Here is a 12,726-nt window from a genome sequence, read left to right on the forward strand (position 1 = left end):
TATTTCTTCCATCATGGTTTATTCCTTTTCGTATTTCTTCCATCATGGTTTATTCCTTTTCGTATTTCTTCCATCATGGTTTATTCCTTTTCGTATTTCTTCCATTATGGTTTATCACAGGTTATTGAATATAGTTCCCTGTGCTGTTGACCCATCCTATCTATAATAGTTTGCATGTGCTCATCCCAAACTCCCAACCCTTCCCTCCCCCACCTGCCATCCCCCTTGGCAACCACAAGCCTTGTTCTCTGTATCTGTGAGTCTGCTTCTGTTTCATAGATACGTTCGTTTGTGTCGTATCTTAGATTTCACATTGTTTCGTTTTTTTTCTCTTCCTCAAAACCGTCCTCACGTCTAGAACCGGGCGGTCAGTTGTCCGAAAGGAGCACAACAGCAAACTGACGATCACATACCCGGCCGTGGTGCACAGGAGAGCTGACCAGAAGGACACTGAGCCCCAGGGTGAGCAGGCCGGGCCCCGGGAGGCCCTCGGCACGTCTTTCGTGTGTGGCCCTCAGACGTGTCCCGAGCCTTGGGGATCCTTGGTCCTCCTCACCGCATGTCTCTCCGCTGCACATTTGTGGTGGGCCAGCGGATGGTAGGCGTCCAGGCTCTCAGGGCCAGTGGGCATCCTGGTGAGCTCCCAGCCCCGGCCTCTCGCGCAGAACTGGCGGCTGGGCTGCGGGGCGAGGCGCCTCCTCGCAGAGGCTGAGTGACGCACCTCTTGCCACGGGTGGTTGGTTTTCCGAAAGGCTTTTGAGGAAGAAGTTAAGAAATCTACCTGGCAAATACTTCACACCATTTTGTTGTCAAACAAATGTGGGTTTAGTTTGAAGTAAAATGTAGGTGAATTTTAAAGAAAAGCTGTGAGCAGCCAGAGAACGTTAGCGCCTCCTGCAGCCCGCCGTGACTGTCCTCTCAGATCCCTGGAGTAGCTCTGCTCTGCCCTTGGGGGTACCTGGGAAGAAACTTGAGAGACATGGTACTCCTGCTTTTTCATTTTTGTAATTGTAAGTTTGTTTAAAGATGGCTTTTTGTTTTTTCTTTTGAAGTGACGATTGAAGAAGGTGTTCCATTTGAAGTACTGAGACCAGTGCCTGCCATGTCTTATGGGCTCTGTAGATGTTGACCGTTTGTTCTTTGTTATACAGTCAGTGTGCCAGGACGGGAAAAGCATCACCTGTGATGGACACCTCACTCTGCTGCTTATTCTGAGGGGCTTAGAGAAGGTCACTTCTTGGGCCTTGGTTTTCCAACTCTATATAGTGGCAGCGACGGCACTTCTTGCCCAGAGTTGGGGAAATTTCACGTGCAAAAGTCTGTAGCATATTGTTTCTAAACCTTATTCCAGAGTTCAAGAACACAGAATAGGCAAGGAAATAAGTTCTCTTCCTGGAGTTGCATAAACTGGCTTTTGCATTGAGGACTATGGCAAGGCCTGGAGTAAGTAGCTGCCTTACCCGTTTGGGCCGCTGTTACAAAAGTGCCATAAACCAAGTGGTGTTTATAAACAACAGACATTTATTTCTCACAGTTCTGGAGGCTGGGTAGTCCAGGGTTGCTGTGCTGGCACATTCGGTGTCTGGTGAGGGCCCACTTCCTCAATGACAGCCAACTACTCCCTGTAACCTCACATGGTGGAAAGAGGCAAGGGAGCTCTGTTGGGGTCTTTTCATAAGGGCACCAGTCCCAGTCACGAGAATTCCACCTTCATGACCTAATCACCTCCCAAAGGTCCAACCTCCTGACACATCACCATTTGGGGGGTTAGGATTTCAACACATGAAACTTGAGGGAATACAGACATTGAGACCATAGCAATAGCAAACGTGTTTATTATTACTTTTTAAATAAACCTTCTACTTTAGACTAATTTTAGACGTATAGAAGGGTTGCAGACATGGTACAGAGAGTTACTGTGTACTCTTTACTCAGTTTGCCCTAACGTAACATCTTAGATGACCATGGTGCATTTGTCAAAACCAAGAAATTAACATTGGTACACTATTAACTGAACTACAGACTTCATTTGAATTGTACCAGTTTATCCAGCAATGCCCTTTTTATGTTCCAGGATCCAATCCAGTATGCCACAGTGCATTTAGAAAGCCTGTTTAATGGTTAACCATAAACAACCACAAGGGTGGATTTTTCTACACTATATATAGCCCTTAAAATAATTTTTAAGGTTGGAAACTGCTGCTCTAGCCCTTAGGGCATCTTAGAAAATGTTCATAGATTGAGAACAAAGATGGTCAGAAATCTAGAGGATAACTATTTCTTTGGGGCAAATATCTAAAAGTTAGGTAGCCTTTGTCAAATCCATTCTTTGAAGTAATCTTCACTGCAGCTATGAGAATATGATGGTGCCACCCAAAATTCTGTGCATTAGAAACAAGTCAGCCGTAGTCTTGATAGTTTGGGGGTTGGGTTTTTAGTATTTAGCACACAGACATTTACCTGTTGGGCACTCAGCCTCGTGCCCAGGACCCGGCCTCTGGCCGAGTCCAGTGCCAAAGTGGAGACCTGACCTTGTGGCCTCTGCTCTTGGGGGAGGCTGTGGGTGACGCAGGTCAGCAACTCCAGGGAGAGGTGATGTGGAGGCAGGTGAGCATTAGGAGCAAGGATCTGGCCACGATCCCCGTATCGAAGGGGGCCCTGCAGTGAGGCCTGTGCCTCAATGATCCCCATGTACTACTGGCGATCCCATGAGGGGCACCGTAAGCTTGTGAAATTCACGTTCACTCCAGAGTGTTCCTCAAGCCCCAAGATGATAGCATTTTCAAATGAGAATTCTTAAAGCCGAGATACTCCACCCACTGTGATCTAGTCTTCCCCAAGTTATTTGACTTCCCGGCATTTGTTTTTTTTTGTTTTTTTGGTTTTTTGTTTTTGTGGTACGCGGGCCTCTCACTGTTGTGGCCTCTCCCGTTGCGGAGCACAGGCTCCGGACGCGCAGGCTCAGCGGCCATGGCTCACGGGCCCAGCTGCTCCGCGGCATGTGGGATCTTCCCGGACCGGGGCACGAACCCGTGTCCCCTGCATCGGCGGGCGGCCTCTCAACCACTGCGCCACCAGGGAAGCCCTCGACATTGGTTTTTGACACGGCAGCTCTTAGAGCTAAACGAAACACACATGAGGACCGTTCTCAGGTCCCATCGAGGCAGATTTCATTTTCTGCAGGCTGCAAAAGTGTCCCGTTAGGAAGGGTGCGGTCCATGGGAGGAGGTGGCATCCCACAGGTCTCTTCTGACTCAAACCCAGTGAGTGAACAACCCCAATCTGCTTTAGTCTGTGACTAAACTTTGGTGGGGTCACTTCCTGCACTGGCAGCTCTGGGTCAGGAGCTGGAGAGCACTGCCAGATGCAGCTCATCTTCCTCAGCTCATCAAGCCCGTTTAGTAAGAGAGGGGTTCTTTCCAGAAGTGTCCGCAAAGTGGTTCTTTAGGTTGATGGGGTCTTTTCTCCCCACTGAACGCATGTAGCTTTCTAACTCTGTGCTTTATCCCTGGAGGTCAGAGCCTCTGTTCATTGCATTCCCCACACTTCCTTCAACTGCATTAATTGGTTGAAATGTTTTGCTTTTATAGGAATCAAAATCTTAGACGTGTAAACTCTTGACCTAGCAATTCCACTTTAATGATTTTATCCTAAGAATTAGGCATGCCCACAGTATTAAGTCATTTAAAATTGGAAATGACTTCGGTGCCTGTTAATAGAGAGTAATTAAATTATGGTACATCTATTAATTGTTAGCCAAGTTACAGACTTCTGTAAAAACTTTCAGTGACGTGTCTTCTGCAGTTAGTAAAGAAACCAACTAGAGAATTGGAGGTGGAATGAAGCTGGGTTTTACAAATGTGGAAAAAAGCAGAAGAGTAGGGTTTTTAAAATATAGATTATCTTATGATATTTTGAACATGTGTATTCAAGCCAGTGAAAATTTAGTATCTGCTGGGTCCTAGATACTGTTCGGTGTTAGGAACACAGACAAGACACAGTTCCTGCGCTGATAAGTGCATAAAAAAAGAATACTGAGCAATTTAAAAAAATTTGGGGGGGCACCCCGTGCAGGTTGTGGGATCTTAGTTCCCTGACCAGGGATCGAACCTGGGCCCTCAGTGAGAGTGCAGGGAGTCCTAACCACTGGACCTCCAGGGAATTCCCAAGCAATATTTAATTTCAGTGAATGTATTCCAAAAGAAGTTGATGGCTTTGAACCTAGACTGTCACATTACTTACTTCTCTTTGTTAATCATCTCAGTGCTTGGGGCCACACCTGAATGGCAGCCCCAAGTGTGATTTTTCTGTCTTACTCTGGGTATAGCTGATAAACATTATCCCAGAGTGATCTTGCTTAATCTGAGAAACCAAAATCAAACTACTTCTTACACACCAGCAAGATATTTGTAAGAAGAAATTGAATATACGTTTACCCATAAAAGTGTTCATCCTCATTTATCCATAATTCTGCTGTGAAACTTTCTGGTAAAAGCCATGTGCATAAAGCTATTAATCACAGTGTAACTTATAATAGTAAAAAGATTGGGATCAACTCAGATATCCAACTATTACAGTGTGGTTCAGTCACTCAGGAAAACATCCTCTCAGAGGGATATCACACAGCCATTAAAAATGATGGTGATTGGCCTGTCTAGTGCCCTGGGCCAGAGCTTCATCTTCATGACAGTTGCGTATTTTGGTCCCCTGACCTGCTCCATGATCACCACAGCTCGAAAGTTCTTCACCATTTTGGCCTCCGTTATCCTCTTCACCAACCCCATCAGCCCCATGCAGTGGGTGGGCACTGTGCTTGTGTTCTTGGGGTCTGGGTCTCAATGCCAAGTTTGGGAAAGGAGCCAAGAAGACATCCCACTAGGAAGAGAGAGACTACCTCCACTCCAAGAATATTTAAGTTATTTTCTGGAACAGTGACATCTCTTGGGAAAATAGACAAAATAGAGATAAAGGACTAGGTTTCAGTCTGGATTAAAAAAAAAAAAAAAAATGATGGTGAGACAAAAGCTATAGGGCAACATGCAGAAATGCTCACAAGGTGGCACTAAATGAGCAAAGTAGTACAAAATAAATCCACACCTGAGATTATAATGATCTAAAACCATATAAGCCAAAGGACCAGAAAAGAATATATAAAAGTGGTAATAGTGTTAACATGAAATGGTGGATGATTTTTTTTTTTCCCCTTTGGCTCTACTTTTTTAGATTTCGTACACTAGTTATATGGTTTTCATTACTTTAGAAATTAGATTAAGGGGGAAAAAATTCAGAGCAGAGAATATGCTGTCCTAGAGATTGATTTTTGTGGTCAGATTGCAGGCTTGGCAGGGTGGGGAAAAGAATTGATAAATCCCATTAAGGAGGGAGTGCCTGTAATTAACTTACCGTGCTCTGATCCCCCTCTTCGGCTCTAGGAATTGAGGAAGCTCAGTTGGGAAAACGAGGATACTTGACACCCACCAGCGCTCAAGAACATCTCACGGCTCTTTGGAAGAATGAAGGTTCTGTACCAGCCTAAAGAATTTGCCCTTTGCTTTCCTAGACTCAATTTACCTTGCCTTTTTATTTTTATGTTTTCACAATTGTGATTCTTGTAGAGCTCTCCTGAAATCGAACAGTAGATTTGGGGCAGGCTTCAGGGTACATTGTTGTTGATGCCTTATAGTGTGGGGAAGGCATGAACTTGACAGTTACTGTAACTGAGCCTGGTCATTAAATGACAGCTGCAGGTGGGCATCGTTTAGTACAGTTTGACATATGTCTCGAAGGTTTGGTGTAACTCACTTTATTTTAAATGCCCATGAATAAAAGTCGGGTTTTTTGTTTTCTTAAGGTTTCTATGGGAATTCCTTCTGTGAATCAAAAAATGAACTCTGTTTTGTATTAAATTAGGATTCTCATACATTTTAATTCCCTACAAATAGGAAAGTCTTCCATTAGTCTTTGAGTTTATAAGAAAAGCCCACATATCACCCACCCTCTGAGAGTGTGTTCTGGAACACTGAATGTAACTGCTGTGTAATGACAAGCACTTAAAAATGAAAATCTTGGGCTTCCCTGGTGGCGCAGTGGTTGAGAATCCGCCTGCCGATGCAGGGGACACGGGTTTGTGCCCCGGTCCGGGAAGATCCCACATGCCGCGGAGCGGCTGGGCCCGTGAGCCATGGCTGTTGAGCCTGCGCGTCCGGAGCCTGTGCTCTGCAACGGGAGAGGCCACAACAGTGAGAGGCCCGCGTACTGAAAAAAAAAAAAAAAAAAAGAAAGAAAATCTTGCTAAAGGGATAAGTGATGTCAGAAAAAAAATAGCACTCAAGTTAGTATGAGTGTTGTTGGCCCTGACATGTTTTGTTCATTCTCTCTGTAGCTTTTCGGGTTACCAGACGCTTGAAACACAGCTTTGATCCATAGACGATCTTGGTAGCATCTACGTGGAGGGTTTTTAATTTTGTTTCCTTTTGTTGTTGTTGTTATTTTTTTTTTAATTGGGGTATAGTTGCTTTACAATGTTGTGTTAGTTTCTGCTGCACAATGAATTGAAACAGCTATATGTGTACGTATATCCCCTACCTCTTGGACCTACCCCCCCCTTCCCACCCATCTTAAGAAGACTAGCTGTTTTCTGATTTGATTTTTGTTCGTTTATTTCAAAAACATTTTCTTATAAATAACCAAAGTAATAACTGTGTGTGTGCACGCGGGCGTGTGAGTCTCATGATCCAGGAACGTAACCAGAAGCACGTGAAAAAGTTTTTGTTTCCCATCCTTGCCCGTCTCAGCCCCTGGACTAATCTCTGTTATCCCTGTAGCACCCGTCTTTAAACCCATCATCTCCCCTGTGTGTAGGCTCACAGCACCCAGAGACTGTTTTTTTGCTCATTAGTTTTTATAAAGACAAACGTGATCTTACTCTGCTTATTGTCTTACATTCTGGGTTGTTGTTGTTTTTTTCCACTCAGTAAAATTTCCGTGGTCATCCTTCTATGCTCTTACATATAGATTTAAATGATCCTTTTGGTTTATTTCAAACACAGGATTCTTTCTGAATTACCTTTTTTTGGGACTGGAAGATGTTGGCATGGAGTCCAGATTCAATCCCAGTATGTTCTTTCTGGATTTCTTGGTGGTGCCGCCCTCAAGGTAATGCCCTTTCATTGGCTTTATTTCACCTGACAAAGGTTTCTGGAACAATTGAATAATGACCTCTGGGAGAGGATGATGGAAGGGTCAAGGGCACTGAGAAGTAGCGCATCTGTTCCACTCCCAGGTGGCAGGTGGTAGGAGCGCTTTTCCTTTGCATTCTTCCTGAGTGCAGGAAGAATGTGGGTTTCTTTCTGAGTGTGGGGGTGAAGTAGGGGTGGGTGAGAGGCTGAGGAACACGCCCTTCATGCTGAGCACCCACTGATGCCACGCGTCCTCCTGCAGGTATCGCCCTGTCAGCCGCCTCGGGGACCAGATGTTCACCAACGGCCAGACGGTGAACCTGCAGGCTGTCATGAAGGATGTGGTTCTGATCCGAAAGCTTCTGGCCCTGATGGCCCAAGAACAGGAGCTGCCAAGTGAGGTGGCAGCACCCGCCGCAAATGAGGTCAGGGCCGCCTTGGAGCTGGTGTCATAGTTCTGACTCCCTATGCTCTGGGTCCTGGGAGATGCCTGTTAGCAGTTCTGTACAGCTGTGTGTGAGCCGTGGGTTTGGGAGGACCAGGCAAGGTCTGGGGGAAAGCGTGGTTCTGAGCGTGGCCCCAGCGATCACGCCCGGGGTGACCGTGGTTGAGTTGCTTTAACTTCTTAGTCTTGTCTCCACTATAAAATGCATGTGTTCTGGGCCACCTGCTCTCCCTGGCAGCTCTAGAAAGACCGGTCTGCTGCCCTCAGCTCGAAGAATGTCCCTCCTGGGTTATGGTACCAGAGCCCATGCCACCCAGCTCCGGTTTTGGCTCAGGAAGGTCTCCAGCATTGGGGTCAGGAAGGCAGTGTTGTCATTTGTAGGAATTTCCCAGAATAGGACTGTCAGATTTGGGGCCTCAGCTTCCTCTCCAGTAAATGGTGGAGCTGAATTCAGTTTTCCTGTTTCAGCAGACATTTCCCGAGCCCCTTCAGTGGGCCAGGTCCTCCTCGGTGGGTATAAAGATGAGTCAGGCACTCAGGAAGTTTGCTGAGATCACTGACATCCTTCCCAGCTCTAAGATGCTCTCTGGATGTAAGTAGGGAGGACTGTCTCGGCCTTGAGTAGATAGTCAGGGCTTCCAGGCTCCCTTCCCCTGCTGGGACAGGCCTGTCACCAGGTGGCGCCACTGTCTGTCCCAGACACCCATGCTCTGGGTTACTCGGCCTTTCTGCTTGGGGTTTCTTTGGTTTTGCTTAAGTTTTCTGATCTGCTGGGGCAAATGTGCTTTTAAAAATCCCCAGTATTAGAGAAATCTGCCATCTGCAGGTCCTAGTTGAGTTTCAGAGGGAAGGCCTTAGGATATCCAGCCGGCTCCAGTGACCAGGGCTAAGGATTTTACGTTGATATCCCTTGAAACTAGGGCAGCCTTTTGTCCAAGAGAAAAAGCTAAATCTCTGCAGAAATGAACGGTATCCTCTCTGATTCCTGAGGTCCTTGCTACCTGAAGTCACAGTGCCCTCTTTCCATCTGATTAATAGGGTGTGTTTTTCTTCCCACGCTTGCTCCCAACACCCCATCCCCATGGCGGCCCTCTCACGAATCGTGAATGCCTTGTGTGGGTGGGCTGGCGCCGCTCCAGGCACAGAGAATATACAAGTGAGACAGGGTCTCACTCATTTCACAAGTAGTCACATGGCCCTGAGTCAGGTGATGCCATAAGAAGTGAGTTAGTCTGACAGGGCCTCTGTCATCATGTAGGTGACCATCTCTCCCTGTGAGGTTCCTTCTGCCAGAACAGAGAGTATACCTGTCCTCTCTGTAACTGAGAAGACCCCTTCTATTCCTCAGGATTGAGGACAAGCCCACTTTATCACTAATGGGTTCCAAGACATTCTCGTTTACTGGGTCTTCTCCCACCCTCTGCTTTCCCTCCTCTCAGTGCTGGCAGCTTTCTTCTCTCATCTGACCCACACTGGGCCAAAGGACTGTATGTCTCTCTCCTGGGTCGTACCCAGCCCCATGAGACCAGACAGTGTCAGTAGGTGGTGCTCTAGGGCAGCTTACTGCCTTAAGGCCTGTCACCTGGGCAGGTGTGGGAGAAGTGAAAGAGGCAGAGCCAGGGACAGAAATATTGAAAGGACTGGTTAAATATTGCAGTGAGGCCTGGAGATCAGCCAGTAACTTGACATAGCCTTCATCTTAATTGATGGCACAGGAAATCATAAGATTTCATAAAAGAAATCATAAGAAATCATAAACATTTTTCCTTTTAAGAAATTACTTCATCTGCATTTTTATGAGTGCTTTGGATGAAGTTTTTCCAAAACCATAAATAAAGCTGAAACTCCATATGAGAATCAGTTATCTCACAGGGTAACAGAGCTACATAAGAAGAGTATTGATACGGGAAGAATTTCTAGGGTTGCCTTAAGAATTAGATACTAAGGGACTTCAGCTGCTGCTAGCAGACACATCCATTACCTTCTTGGCTTGCACACTTTGAGGGAATAAGCTACCGTGTTGGAGAAGCCCGTGCAGCAAATAATTGAAGGTGGCTTCTGGCCAACAACCAACTAGAAACTGAGGCCCTTGGCCCAGTAGTCCTCAAGGAACTGAATCCTGCCAACAGCCCTGTCAGCTTCGAAGTGGGTCCTCCCCCAGTTGAACCTTCAGGTGAGACCCTAGCCCTGGCCGACTCCTTTATTGTGGCCTGGGGAAGACTGAAGCAGAGAACCCAGTTAAGCTGTGCCCAGATTCCTGACTCTCAGAAACTGTGAGATAATAATTGTGTGTCAATTTAAAAGGAAAGGAGGGAGACTTCTTAGAAATTTGAGTTCATTTTACTCCCAGAAAGAGAAGGGCTGGTAAATAGGTCGTGGGGCTGATGTTTTGTTGATGCGTACGGACAAGAGATTTAGGAGCACTTTTGCCGCTGATCCGTCAAGTTCAAAAGACATAAAGGCAGGCTCCAGAGCTCATCATTCGTCAGAGCTCTAGTAAGAAAGAAAGATGGAACCGGGCCTGGCCTTTTTGAGGTTCTGCCATCACGCCTGCTCTCTTGGTTGTGTCTTGGCCAGGAAAGAGAGCCTTCGATTGCTGTGGACCAGTCGTTTTTGAGTCTACTTCCAGGCCAGTCCCTCACAGACAAACTTTACAACATTTGGATTCGCCTTCAGAGCCACGTCAATATTGTGTTTGACAGCGAGATGGACAAATTAATGATGGAAAAGTACCCTGGCATTAGACAGGTGAGCAGCGAGTTGGATCCCCGTTGCTAGCCAAAGGGGTTAAATAATAAACAGGTTTGTCTTGAAGGAAGAAAATGATAAACATACTTGATTTTTTTTTTTTTTTTTTAATGCTTTCTGTGGACTCTTTTCCCCATAAAGATCCTGGAGAAGAAGGATGGTTTATTCCGGAAGCACATGATGGGAAAGCGAGTAGACTATGCGGCCCGCTCAGTCATCTGCCCGGACATGTACATCGACACCAATGAAATTGGAATTCCCATGGTGTGTGCTGTTAGGTGGCGGTTGGGAGTGGCGAGGAGGGCTGGGGAGAAGGCATGTGGCCGACTGCAGTGGCTTGCGTGGGGACGAGCTGTTCGGAGGGGACCCTGAGGCCGTGGGGTAGCGTTGCTCTCACTCCCTGCCAGGTCTCCAAATACCCTCTACCCACAAGGAAGACCCACCTCCCGGGCCACCAGGGAGCAGACAGCAGGGTGCACATCCCTCCCGCCTGGCTTCTTCCTGCCTGTCTTGGCCTAATCTTTAAGCCTTCCTAGTGAGATTGAACGCCTGACAGAGATGAGGAGGAGGGAAGCGGGGGGGGGCGGGGGTGGTGGTGTCTCCATCCCGTGTACTTGCCGGCATCAGGAGTCAGGCCGTGGAGGAGCCCCAGAGAGCAGCCTTCGCCCGTCCTCCCGGACCTGCAGGGGTAGGTGGTTTGCCCCAGCCACCCATTAGTGTTTCCTCGAGGAGCCAGCCTCCTTTTCTCAACGCCCCCCCCCCCCCCGCCACCACGTCAAGCTGTGGTGCTCGTTAGCAGCGGCCCCTTAATCGGCTTCCCCCTGAATGGGCCTTGAGGTCAGCGCTAGAAGATGGTTTAATTCCCTCCGTGGAGAGGCTCATCTTGTGCACAGTCGCCCTGCTGCTCTGCGGGGAGGACTGGTGAGGAGCAGAGAGCAGAGCTCAAGTGTTCCGATGGCCTCCCGCCTGCTGCCGCCTCCTCCCTCGGGTACACGTGGGCTTCCTGGGTAAGGGCTCTTGTGGGAGGGGACAAGAGTCAGAGGACGCCCAGTCCAGTGCCCGTGGCCTCCTGGGAACCAGGGGTCTTTGCATCTGGAAGCTGGGTTGGGTGGCAGGGAAAAGCACTGGGAAGTTCCTGAGTCTGAGGCCCCGGGAGGAGACCTGTTCGTTGCTCTCTTTGGACAGAGGGCAGGGGCTGCCCCTTTTGGCTCTGGCCTCGTGGTGCCTCCAGGGTCCCCGGCTGTGGGAGAGACCTTTAGTGTTCCTCCTCCTTCCACCTTCAAAGGTCCTCTCTTTCTTGGATCTGGGCTCATTTGGTAATGGGGGGACTCTGAATTTCCCCTCTGCCTGTCTCCAGCCTGCCCCAAGCCTCAGGGCCATGGTGGCCTGGGGTATTACTCGCAGGATAGCCGCGAGGAGCAGGGTGTGTGAACTGCCTCTTGGTCCCTTGTGGCACGCCCTTCCCATCCTGCATTGTGGACAGGTGTAAACAGAAGCAGAGGAGGCGAAGTCTGGGAAGTAAGCTAGAGACCCAGCAGGGAACCAGACAGACTTAGCGTGTCCCCTATGAGGCTTATGTTCCAGCAGTGGAGACGCATCAACAGATACACAAGTATAAGTCTCCCTCGACTTGTGATGGGGTTATATCCCTGTAAACCCATCGTAAGTTGAAAATGCCGTAGGTCGAAAATGCATTTAACGGACCTAGCCTACTGAACAGCATAGCTTAGGTCTAACCTACCTTAAATGTGCTCGGAACGCTTATGTTAGCCTACAGTTGGGCAAAATCATCTAATGAAAAGCCAATTTTATAATGAAGTGTTGAATATCTCTTGTTAAGTTATTGAATACTGTCCTGAAAGTGAACAACAGGATGGCTCTGAGTGTATGGGTTCTTTACCCTCGTGATCACGGGGCCGACTGCCAGCTGCAGCTTGCTGCCCCTCCCTGCTTCAGGAGAGTATCATATAACATTTCAGTAGCCCAGGAAGAGACCTAAATTCAAAATGGGGAGTACAGGGCTTCCCTGGTGGCGCAGTGGTTGAGAGTCCGCCTGCCGATGCAGGGGACACGGGTTCGTGCCCCGGTCCGGGAGGATCCCGCATGCCGCGGAGCGGCTGGGCCCGTGAGCCATGGCCGCTGGGCCTGTGCGTCCGGAGCCTGTGCTCAGCAACGGGGGAGGCCACAACAGTGAGGCCCGCATACCACAAAAAAAAAAAAAAAAAAAAAATGGGGAGTACAATTTCTACTGAACACGTGTTGCTTTTGCACCATCGTAAAGCCCCCAGGATCCTAAGTCGGGCACGGTCTGTACATATACACTCTGTCAGGCAGTGGTCAGTGCATTGGCAGGGT

The 12,726-nt window shown here is 48.0% G+C and overlaps 1 protein-coding gene across 1 annotated transcript in view; it reads left to right on the top strand.

The window, feature by feature from the left end:
- The window catches only part of POLR1A (RNA polymerase I subunit A), a 75,087-nt gene that overhangs the window by 10,041 nt on the left and 52,320 nt on the right, over positions 1-12,726 (top strand). The window contains exons 6-11 of the mRNA XM_059078358.2: positions 359-462; positions 5,433-5,519; positions 7,050-7,155; positions 7,441-7,603; positions 10,201-10,371; positions 10,513-10,635. Coding sequence (XP_058934341.1) covers positions 359-462; positions 5,433-5,519; positions 7,050-7,155; positions 7,441-7,603; positions 10,201-10,371; positions 10,513-10,635 — 754 coding nt within the window. The remainder of the gene's footprint in view (positions 1-358; positions 463-5,432; positions 5,520-7,049; positions 7,156-7,440; positions 7,604-10,200; positions 10,372-10,512; positions 10,636-12,726) is intronic.

Source organism: Kogia breviceps, chromosome 11, assembly GCF_026419965.1.
Source record: "Kogia breviceps isolate mKogBre1 chromosome 11, mKogBre1 haplotype 1, whole genome shotgun sequence".
Lineage (NCBI taxonomy): Eukaryota > Metazoa > Chordata > Mammalia > Artiodactyla > Physeteridae > Kogia > Kogia breviceps.